We start from the raw sequence: 18,572 nt of genomic DNA on the forward strand, positions 1-18,572 counted from the left end.
GCACTTGGTCTTAACATTCGTTTTCTTTTTAAATTCTACAACATTTCTTCACGCTTACCCCCATATTAATCATATGTACAACGAATGCTTGACTATTACTATACTAAGTATAGTAAAAGACCGGAAGTGATCATGGGGCCAGCCACCACCATTTAACTCTATCTTGTAATCTTGTAATATCAACGCACCCTCTGACCATAGCCTATCTGCGTTGTATTTAAATACCGCTGAGCGATACGTCTACTGGGCAACACGTCCGGTGTGCACTGCACTAAGATCTCCTTAGATGCAACCGGACCGAGATCTTACTTAAGGCTCCCAAGGGTCCGTTTCGTTGTGATATGTTGCCATAAAATAGAAATATATGCACTTGCTTTTCTAATCTACGGGAATATTTAAAGTTACTAATGATATTGATTAGTGACAAGTAAATTCATTCATCGATCAGATTAGAACGAGCTCAGTGCAATTAAAATATAAACGCAATACTTATCTGCAATTCACAGAAGATGTTGGGATTGTCCTTGAAGTAATCACGTTGTGAACACAGACTTCCTGTATTGACGGTGGTTGTTATGAATATGAATACCACTGCTGATACCGGAACAATGAGATTTTCTTCATCACTGGTCGTCTGGAAAGAGGTAGATAAAAGAATTGGGCCGCTTTCACTCGCCGGCCCGCAAAACATTAGTAAGTAATTAATTATACTACAAAGACAAAAATACAGTTCTAATAATTCTGTCTTATTAATGGATATCACACATGCCCATCTGATACTCAACTTAACCAAAAACATATCCTCAATACTTAATAAATTGATAACTGTATATAGTTTCTATTATTGTCTATATATACCTACTATTCAATCTAGGATTCCAAATCGGATAAATTAATTCAGTTGCTAACTAAAAGCTTATCCTCAACGCTTTGGCTGTCAATAGTCTCCACAATATGAACCTTAAAGGTTATAACTTTGTTCAATCCTACATCTGTTTATATTAAAACTCAATCCTAACTGCCCCAAAACCGCTTTCAACACATAACTGCCCCGAGCACAGCCACTACATGCGACCCACAGGACCCCAATCGAGGACGGCCTACACTATACCGTTGTGAGCTTACATGAAAACATGCTCCTAACGTTTGATGTCTAAAAATAAAAATAATTAAACTAATTACACTAAATCTTACACTTTTGATCGAACCCGGCTGACATTCGCGTTAAACAATGTGTTCCATGAGTGCTGATCACTCATGATAACGCCCCGAATCGGCGAATAAAATTCAGTTTAACGCAGAGTTTAAACCCTCTCTTGCGCTAAGTAATGCTGAAAACCTAACTTCTAGGAATTTGATTCGTAGAGACAAATTATACTGAAATTGATGCGTGGCAAAATAAGTTATACTATTAGCTAATTTAGTTAAACCCTGACTACCCCACATTATACTGGCCCGTTTGGAGTCATCCAGTGGCACTTGGTCTTAGCATTCGTTTTCTTTTAAAATTCTATAACAATTCCTCACGCTTATCCCCATATTAGTAATAATATGTAGAACGAATGCTTGACTATTACTATACTAAGTATAGTAAAAGACCGGAAGTAATAATTGGGCCAGCCACCACCATTTAACTCTATCGACGATAAAACAGAACAAAAAGCTTCTTCATCTTTCTTACTTCGGCAATCTTTGGCAAAGTGTCCATATTTCTTGCATTTTCGGTATGTCAGTAGTGCTGTGTCGGACGAAGATACCTGCAGCTCTTGCAGTAGCTTGATTTTGATGATATCCCCTTTTACTTGGATTCCGTAGTTTTCCAGAGCCATAATCATTGGCCTATACTCCTCAGGAAGACCACACAGTAGTAAAGCACCGACCCAGTCTTCGGGAATCTCAAACCAATGATATTCAGTTGAAGAGCTGTCGAAACGACTTGATTGACGTATTCAGACATCCATGCACAGCTTTTAATGTCAGTCTCCACCAGTTTACGCAGTAGTCCTACTCGCCTAGTGAATCCGTAATCTTCGAATGCCTTCTCCAGGTTTTTCCAGACTTATTTTGCTGTCGTCGCATCTTCAACATGAACATGGTTTGTCAGATACAGTAGTAAAATTTATATAGCTCAATAGATTGGGGGCAGCAGGGACTATGTCCAAGGGCTTGACGATCCCTCCCCAGGCCATCTGCGAGTTGTGGCGCCTGCCTAGGATGTGGTGGGGTTTGACAGTGGGCCCTGTTAAACCTCTATAAAAAGCTGCATGTATCCGCAAGTAGGTTCCGCCTGCAAGCTGAGGATTAAAGATCGTTTCTTCAACTATAGCATCATCAACGTGCACTGCCCACACGAAGGGAGACCCGACGACGAGAAAGAAGCGTTCTATGCACAGCTGGAGCAGACATACGATGGATGCCCACTGCGGGACGTCAAAATCGTCATCGGTGACATGAACGCGCAGGTAGGAAGGGAGGAAATGTATAGACCGGTCATCGGACCGGATAGTCTGCACACCGTATCGAATGACAACGGCCAACGATGCATAAACTTCGCAGCCTCCCGCGGAATGGTAGTCCGAAGCACCTTCTTTCCCCGGTCGGGCACGTAGCCAGAATGTCGGACAATAACCCGGTGAAAATGGTTCTCGACAACGATCCGACGGGCACAAGAAGGCGAGGTGCGCAGCGGGCAAGGTGGATCGATCAGGTGGAAGATGACTTGCGGACCCTCCGTAGACTGCGTGGCTGGCGACGGGTAGCCATGGACCGAGTCGAATGGAGAAGACTCTTATATACCGCACAGGCCACTTCGGCCTTAGTCTGAATAAATAATAATAATAATAATAGATCGGGAAGATTGAAACAGAAATGGCTCCTTTGTACTTCGCGATTTTCTCGAACCTAATGCAGAGAATACGTCAGAGATGTACACTTTTTGCAAAAAAAAAATCTGCTTTTAGATTTATAACATTCTCCGAGGCAATCAATGCTATCAAAATAGTACACAAAAAAAATCTTTTTAACGGTTTGTTGTTTGCTACGACTTCTTCAAACATGCCGGCAAGCAAAACAGTTCAAGAACTTATTTTCTCAGATAAACGTTTATTCATTCTAATCGGCCACTGTATTCTCGATGATGAAGGCTCGCGCTAAGTTGCGCGCACATGCCAGGCGAAGCATTTTAACTAAATCATCAGTGCAGTTATTTAACAAGTTGGACGAGAAATTCGGTAACAAAGCTTGACTGTCTATGTCGGTAGTGTCGTCGTCCGCCTTTCTGCTGCCTCGTAGTTGTTCCTTTCTCTTCTCAATCATCGGAACTAGGTCCCACTCCAAGTGGTGCAGAATGGTGTAGGTTTCCTTGGTGGGAATGACTGGCTCCTTGAACTCCAACAATGGGATGGTATCTGCTAGCAACGATGGCCAAAAGCTGTGGGAAGACAATTTTTTTTAATGAAAATATAATAAACATATGAATAATGATCATTGGCGCTTACTCAATCGTGAACTATTTGAACCATATATGTATGACAATAGAAAAGCATCAATATACTTACTAGCTAGGTGTAATTTTCGAATCCAACAAGTTCACCAGCAATTCTGCGGCCTGCGCGAAGGAACGCTCCAAGAAAAACTGGCGAAAATCATAGTATTTGACCAGGAAAATCAACCTCGGCGAGCAGAACATCTTGGCTCCAATATTGGCAATCACGTCCTCGCAGAGTATCTCTCCATAATTGCAGTAGTGTTCAAGAAAGATATTGGCCACCGCAGTTACATAGAAACTATCCCTGGATCGGATGGCCCACTCGAGAGCATTTCCATACAGCTTATTAGACAGATTGCGCTTCACAAGAACTTTACAAATCTCGCTCTCCACAGCGGTGAAGCCATTCTTCTTGGCGACGTTGATCAGCTTCATGGCCTGTTTCTCGTTCTTAATAGGGATTCTGCCCAAAAGCGCTTCTCGTGCCCCTAAACCTTCCGTACTAGAAAACTCCAGATAGTCCATACCGGCTTCCCAGAGCGATGAGTTGCGCGACATTAGCAAACAGCCAAAATCGTACAGCAACGATTCTCGGAACATCTTTTCCGCATCCTGTTCCTCAACGTTGCCCCCGGTAGATAGCGTGAGCTGACCGCAGTGATACAGCAGATCCACCAAGTGCGTTACGAACCATTTGTTGTCGCAGATGTTCTGAATGTTGTGCAACACTTGGGGCAAGTTGTTCTCCATTACGGAGAGGATTATTTTATCCAAGTACTTGTATGACGGATTCGCTCCGCCGGTGCTGATCCACTGCGATAGCCAATTGTTCGCAAACGTGCCCAATTCATAGTATTTGCAGGTTGATTCGGTGTAGAAAAGATATCCCGGAAAATATTCATACCAGCAAGATGCATACTGACATTGTTCGGTCCATGTTTGACGATCGCCAATTACAAGCTGAAAAGAGAAATTCAATACATTAACTACTGCCGGCGTTGTTAGAATAATGCAATATATTTAATTTACCTTAACAATCTCCTCAAGTTCCGGTTCCAACGCTAAAATTCCAGCATCGACCTTGGACTTTGCATTGGCCGACCAATATTGCCATTGAGATTTGAACTTTTGGATCGAAAGCCCACCGTAAACGCTATAAACCGGCATGGTTTGGAGAATCTGTTCAGCCACTTCAAAGCACACACTTTCCGAGTTGGTGTGCAGTTTCAGCAGCGCTCTGGCTACACTGAGTTGACCTTGTATGATCAATCCCTTCACCACGGGCCAGTAGTCATCACTGGAATCGACTTCCCGTCCCTGCTGCAGCAGTTCCGTTGCCAGCCGTTCCGCCGTTGGGAAGTGGAACCGCACCCATTCCAGCAAGTTCGGAACCACGGCATTGACCGAGCTAGCATCGATAATTAGAATCTCTACCAGGTGCCAGATGGATTCCACCGAATAAAAGATGGTCACATAGTTTCGATACTGTTCCACATCGCGCAGCTCCGCACCGGCAATCAAGTCCTGGAGCTTTTCCAGACAAGCGCGGATCGCACTGCGATAGCTACGGGAAATTTTCAGATAATCTATGGCCGCTGCTGGCGAACTGCTGCGGACCAATTGAAGATTCAGGAACACGTTACTGCATTCCGTTAACAAGCTTCGCAAAATGGGTTCATCCAGGATAAAATTTGTAGTCAAATGATACACATTCACCGGGAAATTATTAGGTCGGCGCCGATCAATAGATTTAAGTAGCTGATTGCTGTAAGCAGTAACGGATATTTTGTCCTCCGTAAACCAAGCAGCTGTGAGGCCGTATTGCTTCGCAAATGCACAAGGAATTGTCTGCAAAAAAAAACAAATCACAATTTGTGTTGATAAACCTACACTTTTTAAACGCATCTTTACTCACGAATATAGGACCACTTTCTCTGGACGCCATGGATGTTCGTTACAAATTAATTGAATATTGGAAATTTTATTTATTTGTATTTTATCAAACAATCTGATTTATCAATTAGAAAGCGCGGGGCAACTAATGTTTGTTGAAGATCGCCTCTCGCTTCAAAAGTTCATCTGGTTTATTAAGGTTATGTTTACCTTTTACCCAGGGTTTAATCCACCGGGGCACGGTGGAGTAGCTAGAACAAATGGCTGGCCAAAAACCCTTTCTCGTTTTTCGAACTTTTGCATAGTATTATATTTTTAGAATATTCTTCAATATTATCTCCATTATGTGTCATTGAAATTTTTACGTTTGTTCCTTATTAGTATTAGTGACAACCTATCAAAAATCATGTTAATTTGATGGTTTTTAGCGTGCCGTAAGACAAAGATCAGTTACCACTGCTGACTAATCTAAACAACACATATAATGTTAGGTTTATAGTACATAAAACATCATTTATATACTGCCCTAGGATCTCCTTGAGTTGGAATGAATTATATTTAACATTAAGATATTATTTCATAAACATAAATAACATGGAGTTTTTGACATTTTTTAACAAACTTCATTATTAAAAAAGTAGAAGTACTCCCTCGTATTCCGCTTCGAGATTGTACACACATGAAAATATAGGCTTTCATCTTTCCATTGCGGGTTAAAGATCATCCGCACTCGTCCGCAAACGAATTTGCGAGTAACTTCAAAATAGGTTGTTTTCATTTTTTCCGCCATTGTTTTCAACAGTATATAGGCAGAACAATTCTTTTTTGGCTTTTTCTGGTTTTCGAGGCATTTGACACATAGACATGATTTAATACAACAGTAACATACTCTGTTTTTAGTTATTCATTCGTTCATTTGGTAGGCTCAAATGCTGTAGGGCGTTACGGAGCCGATTAAAAAAAAAACTTTTTAATACAATTTTGTAACCTAACCCTCAAATAATAATGTTAGTTTGGGGCATCTGCTTCTCATTTGAATCTCTACAAAGCTTAGCGAATGCTCTATTATCTTTCATCTCCTTCCCACTAACCAATCTTATGAAAAATCTAAATATCAATTGTATTGAATTTGGCGATTGCATTGACAACAGATATGTAAAACTCGATATAACTTAAATACATAATAGTTGATATTATGTAGACAAGTTGAAGCAAAGAAATAATATGGGCAAGTGCCACTTCAAGCTAAATAGAAACAATTCGAATAAGCAGTCTACTTGGTCTTAAGTGAAGTAACCATATGAGGCAACCTTGTACATAGGACCAAAACAGGAAATAGAAAGAAACATTTCCTCTCCAAAATAATCAATCCTATGTTATTGTAAGATGAAGATGTTTTAAAGGTCACTCCTGACAGATTCCTTGTTTCAAAGTGCTCGCGTTTTCAGGGGCACACCACTCGATACTGAAGGCGGCGGACAACTGTCATTTTGTTGATTCAGCTTTGCTGCGTCAGCATGCGTGAAAAATAAAAATGACAGTTGTGCGTTGCTTCCGTATCGAGTGGTGTGCCCCCGAGAACGCGAGCACTTTGAAACTTGGATTCTGTCAGGAATGACCTTAAGCAAAAAGTTTATGAACGACCCATAAGGGTGCAAAAACAATAGCCAGACTTTTGTTTAATCAATTTCAAATTTTACGATGTAACTGATGTTATGCGTGAGTCATCAGTGTTGATTGTACGTTCTAGGTAGCTTTCGCTGCTAAAAATATAATAAACTTGTGAAATGGGAATCTAATGTTTTTTTTTTAATCGATTAATGTTTACCTTTCTGTAATAGGCCCTTATCAAATGCTACGCGAGATTTTTCATTTTCCACGTTTCCCACGTGAATTGAGGACAAAAGTGTGTGAAAACATGAACTGTCATGGAGCTGTCGCTTCTGTATCAGTTTATAATTTCATTTTTGAACATATCAAGAAAGGGCATTTCTCAGTGGTAGGTGAATTTGCACCTGTAAAAATGTTCGAAAATCGATTGTTTCTATGTTTTTGCATCATAAATGCAAAATCTATCGGAAAACGCCGAAATATAATTTTGGCCAGGATTTTGGTCAAGTTACCCCTTAGTGCGGGGGTCGGACATGTCTTATGCATGGAGTTGTCAAACGGAACGGGAGAGCACCCGGGAAATTTTATTTATTTATGAGAAAAAAAAATCCGATGACTATTATTCCTTCACTGAGGAAAATGGACGTATGATGTTCAATCAAACGCCTTATGAAAATTTGCCACAAGAAATCGGTATGAATTTCAATATGTTGCCTTATGAATGATGATTTTCATTTAAAAAAAAGCAAAGTGCGGCAGACTGGGTTCGAACCATGGACGTCAGGGTCGGGAGGCCGGCATGTAGACCACACGCCCATCGACGCTTGAATACTCGGGAAGGTAACTGCGTATAAGAAGCACTGTTGGTGGAATAATCAGTTGAAGATTCATAAGGCACCAGTTATGAATTTCGATAGTCCAGTTCGCTGAGTGTTCAGAATCGTGCGTCCTTTCTTTTAATATTGTAAAAGGTTTGCGTGCTCGATTTAATAAACTATTATCAACTAAATCATTTTTTTACAATTTAAAAAAAATAACTTTCCTGAAGGCAACAGAATGTTTTTAGAAACATGAAGCTTTTTGTTTTTTTTTTTGTTACAAAACCTTTCGACAAAAGTCAATTGAGAAAAAACGGAAAAGTTTCCGATTTATGGCTGTGTTAACATGTGTTAACAATATTGTAAACTGTGTTAACAATATTGTTTACTCACTAAAATAAAGATAAAAATCGCAAACGCTTATACATTTATTTACATACGCCACGGATATTTCCCCATAGATATATAGTTTATATGAGGAGATTCACTGGGATTTAGGCATACCCCATAGGAAAAAAAACTATAGGTACTTGCTAAAATTGGCAAACTTTTTCCCGGTAGACGGGTAGATTACTGCGGATGCACCCTATAGGGTATATATACAAGATATGCAATAATAGCATACACCCTAGACACGAACCATATAGTGTTACTTCCGTTACCTCTCTTACATTTTTTACGCTTCTTCTTATCAACCTAAAATAACTGTGTTAATTTTGGCAGTACTTTATTTATTTACCCCTCAGTTTTATTTACTATCCCGGTGCGGTCGTGTGGTGCGTGAGATCACTGGCGGTTTTGAATGATTTCGAGTCGAACGGATACAACTTTTTTTCCTTGAAACATTAAAGTAATATCGCAAAAATGACCCTTGTGAAAGAGAAATCGGACAGTGATTATTTGGAGTGGTCTGCAGAAGATGAAATCCAGCTGTTTTTCGCAATGGATGGACTTCGTCCGGTCGGCATCAACAAGCACTTCGTCATTGCGTGCATCACCGAGAGGCTATCGAAGGCTCTGAACCGGGAAGTGAGCAGCGAAATGATTTGGTCGCACCTGAAAACCATGTACAACCTGAAGGCATTAGATGAGCAGGATGAACTTTTGCTTCCTACTGAGGAGACAGATTTCAGTTTGCCGGAGGCTGAATATTCTTCCGTTATGAAACGGAAGTCGGTAGAAGAGCCTGCAAGCGCTGAAGAAACTAAGAAAATTGATGCAAAGCCGGAACCCATCGTAAAACCTGGTATGATTTTTACGTTTCCTCAAATTTGAACTATATTCATAGCATTATTTTTTCCAGCCAAAGAGAAGGAAATTCCCGAAAAGGAAAAGCCCGTGGAAAAGGAAACCAAATCTAGCAAGGCGAAAAATGAAAACTCGGAAAGTACGCCTAAGCGACCGCAGAAACGTACACGAGGATCGATGTCGCTCGAACCGAATGCCAGCAGCCCCGCTAGTACACCACCAAATATACATAGCAGCAAGAGGCGAAGAATTTAGAAATGGTAGAGCTACCTAATTTAGAAGTTACTTTATTCCCCTAGAATAGTATACCTATAACATTGAATAATACTAATACATTTAAACCTTTCAAATAAGATAATATTTGTATTTTTAATTAGCTTTTCCATGATATTTTTTGAGACACTTCAGGCTCAAATTACGCAAGACCAAGCTTGCTTGCAATTTCCATTGATGCATGATAAATTGTGCAATGCAGCTCTTCAAGTAGGTAGCAGATTCATCTGCCAATGCATTCGAAGAGTTGATGAGCTTTCCAACTTGATAAAAAAAATCACCCTAATAAGGCATTTAAAAAATGCAGTGGAAAGAACTTCTTATCCGTCAACTTGCGGGAGTAATATGTCCATGAATCTTAAGGAAATGCTTTAATATTATGTTCGCACTACGACCTAAATAACATGTTATTCAAATTATCGTTAAAAGAAAGCTCATCAAGATAGCCGAATAACATGTCATAAGGCCCTAGTGCGAACATAGTATAATACTTCATACATGTTAAGGGCCGTACACTTATTAGGTAGAGGCAATGAATATGAGCCACCCTCAATTTGAGCTTATTGACAAGTTTTATCATGTCGAAGTAATATAATCTTTAAGAGAATGTTTCACATATGCCTCAACGTGAAAACCGCATTCAAATTCAATTCGAATATGAAAACATTTGAAAATGTTAATTTTCGCTGCATAGGCAGAATTATTATTTAGGATTTGAAGTTTTTAAATAAGATTTTGACTCAAAGCTGATTAAAATACATGCCAAAACTACATCACAAATAAAAGTTCTAGGTATTATATAAATGAATATTGTGCACACATGTTTGTACTGATATAAATCTGAATTTATCATAAAACATTGTTTTTCAAAACCACTCTTTATGGGGAAATATGTACAAACCTGCACAGAGCAAGTAGTTATTAGGCCATAATATGCGAATAGGTTTATATTTCAGTTGCCGAATACAAGAATTTTATCATCTATGTTAAATGCATACTGGATAAATTACAATACCGCATTACTGCGATCGAAACAGAAAAAAATACCATTGGCCAATTGAACTGTGTCCGTACATATGCTGAAGAGTGGAAAATCAGCTCGGTCCGCTGTTATGCGGTTTATTAATCTCATTTTGTACGAAATACTCTATAGAGTTTATAAACAGTAGGAACATCTTATTCATCCATATTACGACACTTTTCTCTCCCAAAACAATGTTTTGGATGGGTGGCCCATACTGCCCCAAATGGTGGCCCATATTGCCCCGTATAGTCGGGAACACACATTAAAATCAATACATTTTCGAAAATGCATTCCAACAATTCCTAAACGCATTTCTCATCATTTATCGATGTAATACAAAAGGTAACACTCCCTAGTAAAAGTCAACCACATTAGAATGATGATTTTCTAAGCTGATTTTCGGAACGATTTTCTAAGGTGGCCCATATTGTCCCGATCACCCCTAAACGTTTACTTGGATTCCGAATTAACAGCAGTACGAGTGCATGATCTTCCGCCGACAGTAAATAATGCCGCCGTTCATGCCTACATGCAGCAGTTCGGAACAGTGACTTCGGTGACCAAAGAGAGGTGGAAACATTACTTCCCCGGTATATACAACGGTACACATAAGGCTACGAAACCCGATTCCAGTCTACATCATGATTAGCAATCAGCTTGTGCTCCTACAATGGACAGAAACCATCATGTAGGCAGGGTATGCGGCAAAGCAGCGCATTCGAAACAAAAATGTTCGGAAGCTGTTGCTATTATTTATTTATTCAGACTAAGGCCGAAGTGGCCTGTGCGGTATATAAGAGTCTTCTCCATTCGGCTCGGTCCATGGCTACACGTCGCCAACCACGCAGTCTACGGAGGGTCCGCAAGTCATCTTCCACCTGATCGATCCACCTTGCCCGCTGCGCACCTCGCCTTCTTGTGCCCGTCAGATCGTTGTCGAGAACCATTTTCACCGGGTTACTGTCCGACATTCTGGCTACGTGCCCGGCCCATCGCAGTCGTCCGATTTTCGCGGTGTGAACGATGGATGGTTCTCCCAACAGCTGATGCAACTCGTGGTTCATTCGCCTCCTCCACGTACCGTCCGCCATCTGCACCCCATCATAGATGGTACTCCAAGTGCGCGTTGGTCCTCCACGAGCATCGTCCAGGTCTCGTGTCGGTAGAGGACTACCGGTCTAATTAGCGTTTTGTAGATTGTCAGTTTGGTACGGCGGCGAACTCTATTCGATCGGAGCGTCTTGCGGAGTCCAAAGTACGTACGATTTCCAGCCACTATGCGTCTCCGAATTTCTCTGCTGGTGTCATTTTCGGCAGTCACCAGTGAGCCCAAGTACACAAATTCTTCTATCACCTCGATTTCGTCACCACCAAACTCGTGGTGGGTGGCTCACATTGTCTTCTCTTGAACCTCTTCCTATCATGTACTTCGTCTTCGACGTGTTGATGCCGGTAGAATTATGTCCTGCGCGCGTTTTCCCAGGTCCATCACCATACCGCCATCTTCGTCTGCCACATCGCCATTCAGGTGTTCTTCGTAGTGCTGCCGCCACCTTTGGATCACCTCACGCTCGTTCGTAAGAAGGTTCCCGTTTATGTCCTTACATATATCGGGCTGTGGCACGTGGCCCTTACGTGAACGGTTCAACTTCTCATAGAACTTTCGTGCGTTATTAGCGCGGTACAGTTCCTCCGTCTCTTCACGGTCTCGATCTTCCTGCTGGCGCTTTTTCCTCCGGAAAATCGAGTTTTATCTGTTCCGCGCCCGTTTGTATCGTGCCTCGTTCGCCCTCGTGCGGTGTTGCAGCAATCTCGCCCATGCTGCATTCTTCACCTCAACCAACTGCTCACATTCACCGTCATACCAGTCGTTTCTCTGATCCGGAGCCACCGTGCCTAGTGCAGCGGTTGCGGTGCTTCAATGGCGGATCGAATATCTCTCCAGCCATCTTCAAGAGATGCTGCGCCTAGCTGCTCTTCCGTTGGGAGTGCCACTTCCAGCTGCTGCGCGTAGTCTTGGGCTAGTCTACCGTCTTGTAGCCGCCCAATGTTAAGCCGCGGCGGACGACTCCGACGCGTGTTGATCACCGTCGAGAGTTTTGAGCGCAGACATACTGCGACGAGGTAGTGGTCGGATTCAATATTCGCACTGCGGTAAGTGCGTACGTTCGTGATATCGGAGAAGAATTTACCGTCGATTAGAACGTGGTCGATTTGGTTTTCCGTTACTTGATTAGGTGATTTCCATGTGGCCTTATGGATATTCTTACGGGGGAAGAAAGTGCTTCGGACTACCATTCCGCGGGAGGCTGCAAAGTTTATGCATCGTTGGCCGTTGTCGTTCGATACGGTATGCAGACTATCCGGTCCGATGACCGGTCTATACATTTCCTCCCTTCCTACCTGAGCGTTCATGTCACCGATGACGATTTTGACGTCCCGCAGTGGGCATCCATCGTATGTCTGCTCCAGCTGCGCATAGAACGCTTCTTTCTCGTCGTCGGATCTCCCTTCGTGTGGGCAGTGCACGTTGATGATGCTATAGTTGAAGAAACGGCCTTTTATCCTCAGCTTGCACATCCTTGCGTTGATTGGCTGCCACCCAATCACGCGTTGGCGCATCTTTCCCAGCACTATGAAGCCGGTTCCCAGCTCGTTGGTGATGCCACAGCTTTGGTAGAAGGTAGCCGCTCGATGCCCGCTTTTCCACACTTTCTGTCCTGTCCAGCAGATTTCCTGCAGCGCTACGACATCGAAGTTGCGGGGATGTAATTCATCGTAGATTATCCTATCGCAACCTGCAAAGCCTAGCGACTTGCAGTTCCATGTTCCAAGCTTCCAATCGTGATCCTTTATTCGTCGCCTAAGTCGTTGCCGATTGTATCGAGTCGTATTATCTTCTATGTCGTTCGTAATAGTTGTTTTTAAAGGCGGCTTATTGGGCCTGCGCAAACCTCCTGTCTCGTCGGAGGGCCGTCGTGTCAGGGCTGTTTAGCGTCCCACCTAACACCAGGACTTGGGCTTGTGCGCTTTGAGCGGCACACGGTCGCTTTGGCGGAGCCTACTTGCGGATACATGCAGCTTTTTATAGAGGTTTAACAGGGCCCACTGTCAAACCCCACCACATCCTAGGCAGGCGCCACAACTCGCAGATGGCCTGGGGAGGGATCGTCAAGCCCTTGGACATAGTCCCTGCTGAACTTGACTCGACTTGCCCTCTTGAAGTCGAGTCCTAGTACGAGACACTGAAGACGGCCTTACTGTTGAGGTCGAAATACGTATCTGTCAAGATACAATTAAGTGGTGGAATTCAATGGGATTGTATTAACTCGTCTTATGACAAGTGATCTTTTTTAGGTTTTAACTATTATTATAAATTTATTCCTAATTTGTCCTCGAAGCTCCACTGTTTATATAATTTGTTGAAAGCGGATGTAAAGTTTAAATGGGATTGTAATTGCGATGAACGCAGTGGCGCCGGGAGTGGGTGGGACAAGTAGGACATGTCCTACGCATGAAAATACCTGGGTAGGACAGTCGAAGCATTGTCCTACCCATGATTATAGTAAGAACATACCATATGCATAACTAAAGGATCTAATACTATCAATACTGTTACAATTTCAAGATCTAAAAAATATCATTAAAAGGTTTCAAAGATAATCAAAGGTTTGAAAGTTTATCATATGTTAAGCTGATAATCGTTTCCGGGGAGAAATCTATTCCGAAAGGCTTCTCAGAGTCAGAGTGAGGAATTATTTTAATTCCAAAAAGGACTCAATGATGTATTGAGATTTTCCAAGAAGTCTTGAAGTTTCTAAAATTTTATATAGTTAAATTATTGAAAATTTTCTGGAAGGACGTAAATATTTCTACTAGTTCTGGGAGGCTTAGAGAATTTTTGAAATTTTATAAGAATTGACAGACTTACAGGTGAATTAAACAAAAAATGAGTCTGTCCCAAGTAACATTTCAAGTATTGAAGTCCATAATTTACTCTTCAAGAGTGTTTTAAAACCAGCAGAAAACCAAAATGTTACTAGGGGTGCCACATTATGTGATGTAGCCTTTGCCAGACTTCCTGTTTATAAAACAGAAGCGCTAGTCGTCTCCAAAAGTTGAGAAACTAAACATGGATATGAGAGAACAATCGCAGAAATATGCTAATATGAAGTAGTTTATGATGATTGTAGCACATCCAGATGTCTGGTAGCAAGCTTGTGAAAAGAAAAACTTTGGAAGTTTTCAAGAGTTTATTAGAATCTGTAGGAATCACAAATATACCTAAGTTTACATGAAATCTTAGAAGTTAGAAAGGAAGTCGGAAATTTAGAATCACATTATTTAAAGATTCTTGGACGACCAAAAGCTTTACTGGTAGATCGTAGCGATGTTTTTGAAGATTTCTTAAGGATCGAATTCCTAAAAGTTAGTGATAATTGCTTGAAACCATAAAATATTTTATAAAATTTGCAGAAATTCATAATCACTTTTGGAAATTCGTAAAAATGTTTGAAGACATGCATCTTGGAAATGTTTTATAGGCTCTCGAAATGTAATGATTGTCTTAATAGTCAGGGGGCTTTTATAACTTATCGGAGGATGTCCGAAAAATTCTCTTGAAATCCGAGAGGATCTCCGGAAAGTCCCTGAAATTCCTTAAAAGTATTCTATAGATATGATAATCCATTTTTTGTCCTACCCGCGTCTCGGAACGTGGCCGCGCCTCTGCGATGAAGCATGTGAAAATAGTAAAAAAACACGAATTTTAGAGTTTTATGACCCGGATAACCCAATTGTTATAGTGTCAGATGCCTCAGGATACGGTTTAGGTGGTGTTATGGCCCATTTAATGGACGGTATAGAGAGACCAATTTATTTCACGTCATTTTCGCTGAATGCAGGCCAACAAAAATATTGAATACTTCATTTAGAAGCACTAGCCTTGGTTTGTACGGTGAAAAAGTTGCACAACTTTTTGTATTGTAAAAAGTTTTATCCTTTTACGGACCATAAACCGTTAGTCGGTATTTTTGGGAAGGAAGGAAGAAATTCAACATACGCCACGAGATTATAAAGATTTGTATTAGAGCGTTCAATTTATGACTTTGAGATTCAATACAGACCACAAAACGAATGAAAAACGTGGATTTTTGTTCACGTTTCCCCTTAGAAAATGCTGTTCCTGCAGAATGCGATATAGAACTAGTAAATAGCATCAATTTTGGAAGGGAACTCCCTCTAGATAAAGCTATATAGAACCAAAGAAGATGATTTCTTGCAATATGTGATCTCTTCAATGAAAAATGGTTGGCCAGCGAAAGTAAATAATCAATACATTGATGTGTATTTTAATCAGCAGGACTTAGAATGGATAGATGATTGTCTTCTGTATCAGAATGTGCGCTTTAAGCGGCATACGGTTGTTTTGATAAGGGCCTGCTTCCGGATACATGTAGCTTTTTGTAGCGGTTTAACGGAGCCCACTGCCAAACCCCACCAGGTTCTAGGCAGGCCCCCAAACTTCGGAGGCCATGAGGAGGGGTCGCAAAGCCCTTGAATATAGTTCCTGCTGCCCTCGGAATCCGGCCTGCTGCCGCCGGAGAGTCGCATTGATCTTCTCCTGAATCCGGACTATGATAACTTTGAGAACGGTACGCAACAACATAATGTCTTGCCAGTTATCGCATGCAGTCAAGTCACCCTTTTTGGGCACCTTCATTAAGATACGTTGTCCGAAGTGCTCGAACCATGGAAACGCTGCAACGTTTCAGCTGGTCAGTTGGGTAAGTAAATAGCTGACCATCTGCGTCTTTCACAAGCATCGTTGCATTCATCTTCGCCTCGCTTAAGCATCGTGAGATATCGTTTAGGAGGCGAATGTCCCCGGTTTCTGCGGCTATCTTTCTTTCGTCGGCCAGAGTCCGCCCACGCTTGCTTGTCCCGTCGACATGAGCGTTTCACTTCTGCAGAGCCGAGTATCGTTGGCTTGTCACGACTCGACTCGTCGCACTTCATCAACGCAATGGCCGACAAGAAAAGCGATGTCTTGCACGAGCCTGACTCTCCACACAGTGGTGCCACCAGATATGCGGCATGAGTTACATTCGCTTCTAAGAAAAAAATCAAGAATTTTGAGCTGTCGAACGGCATAGCTATGCTCAATTCCGTAACTGTCCCCATTGGATACCCACCGGAAACTACACCAGGTTGGCCATCCGGAGGTGACCAAACTCATTTAGAAGTATGCGGCATGAGTTCCAATAACTTATTCGTTAAAAATCACGAATTTTAAGCCGCTATACCGCGCCAATGTCCTCATTGCCGCACCGCAGGAACCGGCTCTAGGTTGCCCATATGAAGGTGGTCAAAGACACTTGGACGTATACGGCAAGAGCTCCTCGCGCTTTTGTAAGTTAATTCAACAAAACTATATGTACGTGAGTTTCTTGGCTAAATCACATTTTGGGCTGCTCTAGATACCACACAAGGTTTTGGCCTCAATGCAAAACCATTACGAAAATGTATATCCTCGACCCCGAGCTCAAATCATTTCCTGAAATTATATATTAAATTTTCTATTCTAACATGCCCGTTGATGTTTGACGGAATGAGAGAAAACTTCTGCATTTTTAGGTGCAGAGTTGGGTGCGTTTAAACTCACGATTGTTTTAAATCATTCATGAGTTTTGGGATTTTGAGTTTTTCCCAACACTGACTGTTAAACAAAGTTAGGAACAATATTATCCGTTTCCTTAGTTGTGATTACTTGGTCCCAACCCGTATGACTTCTGTCTTTTGGTTTGAATGTAAGTCATAAATATAATGTCTGCGACACTATACCGTCTATAGTGTTGCGTGTTGATGAAAAGTTTACCATCGAATTGTGCACCATGCTGCTACACAGAGCTTGTTGACGGGTACCTTTATCTTAGATTACGCATAGCAGGTAGAACGTTGCACTGTGAGACTGACGAGGCAGCAGCCATTCTAATTCTTAAAAGTGGAGGGCGACCTCAAAGGTCATCAACAAATAGCGAGAATATTATAGATATTTCGGTGTTTCAATTTGTTGAAGCAGACGTATTGGTATTGAAAAATATGATTCGTTTGACCAGTTCGTGCTCCTGATCGACATTTCAAAGCGATCGGAGCACTCTTATCGATGAACGGCTTGCTCACGCAATAAAAATGGTAAACTGTCGGCATGAAATGTGTAGGTAATGATATTTGCTCTCAACGAGAGAAACTTTCAGGCGCAAATGTGACGATCCATGGTGGTGAAATGTATAGCCGATAAGAAAAAAATATGTGCTGGCAAAGAGAATCGTTTAATACATGAAAGCGATAAAATGTAAATGGTTTACAAGAAAAGCTAGAATGAAATAAGTGGCAATACACCAATTACGTAAGAGAAGTTCAATGTTTTTAAAATCCCTTTTTTGTACGATAATAATGTATTTTTTGCAATTCCGGATCATAATGGCCTGGTTATACAGTTTATGCTTTCGTGATAAAATCAATTAGGGTAAAATGCCCAATAGTGGACCCCCTAGTAGTGAAATTTTGCTCTTTTTCGCATAAGGAGTAGAAATTTTCAACATATTAATTGTACTTGACATCTAATACCAAGTTCTGCATCTCCTCTTCACGATACGTACATAAAACACTCAAATACACGACGTTATTCGTTGAAATTAACATTTTAAAGTCTGACTGAATTCGCCCTATAGTAGACCCCCTGGGGATCCATTATAGGAATTTGCTTCCCTATAGTCGATACTTCATTTGATTTTCATGTTCCGTTTCGGGACGTTCTTCTTCCCTATTATGGACCCCCCAAAATATTCTTATAATGGACACTCTCGTGTTTATTTTTTATAGAATTGTAAAAAATCATTTAATTTTACTTTCCATAGCATTTCCAATGCATGTAATCAAATCAAAGGACTGTAGGTAGGTTCTCCTGATGGAACTTCATAGCAAAATGTTTACATTGTGCTATAATAATGCAAAAATGGCTTTAGGGTCCACTATTGGGCACTTTACCCTATATTATAACACTTTTATAACCAACTCTGGAGCAGTCTGTAGTAGTTATATGACCACATTTTGCTCAATTAGCTTAAGTGATTGCTCAGAGGAAGTTAACAAAGTGGGTGGGATGGTCATTTGGAAAAGGGGAAGGGGTTTTGTTCAGAAAGCGAACAATTCTATA

General features: G+C 41.3%; 2 protein-coding genes across 2 annotated transcripts; one reads left to right on the forward strand and one right to left on the reverse strand.

Annotated features, from left to right (window-relative positions):
• Window positions 1–3,084: 3,084 nt before the first annotated feature.
• On the reverse strand, window positions 3,085–5,584 carry LOC134220737 (nuclear pore complex protein Nup75). The gene is made up of 4 exons (XM_062699838.1): window positions 5,403–5,584; window positions 4,517–5,335; window positions 3,558–4,447; window positions 3,085–3,430 (listed from the first exon to the last, which is right to left on the reverse strand). Exons 1-4 carry the CDS (start codon window positions 5,430–5,432, stop codon window positions 3,112–3,114), a joined length of 2,058 nt encoding a protein of 685 aa, XP_062555822.1. The 5' UTR covers window positions 5,433–5,584; the 3' UTR covers window positions 3,085–3,111.
• Window positions 5,585–8,555: 2,971 nt separating this feature from the next.
• LOC134220738 (MRG/MORF4L-binding protein) lies at window positions 8,556–9,430 on the forward strand. The gene is made up of 2 exons (XM_062699839.1): window positions 8,556–9,055; window positions 9,113–9,430. The coding sequence occupies exons 1-2, from the start codon at window positions 8,674–8,676 to the stop codon at window positions 9,310–9,312; spliced, it is 582 nt and encodes a 193-aa protein (XP_062555823.1). The 5' UTR covers window positions 8,556–8,673; the 3' UTR covers window positions 9,313–9,430.
• The last annotated feature ends 9,142 nt before the right edge of the window (window positions 9,431–18,572 follow it).

Source organism: Armigeres subalbatus, chromosome 3 (genome assembly GCF_024139115.2).
Source record: "Armigeres subalbatus isolate Guangzhou_Male chromosome 3, GZ_Asu_2, whole genome shotgun sequence".
NCBI lineage: Eukaryota > Metazoa > Arthropoda > Insecta > Diptera > Culicidae > Armigeres > Armigeres subalbatus.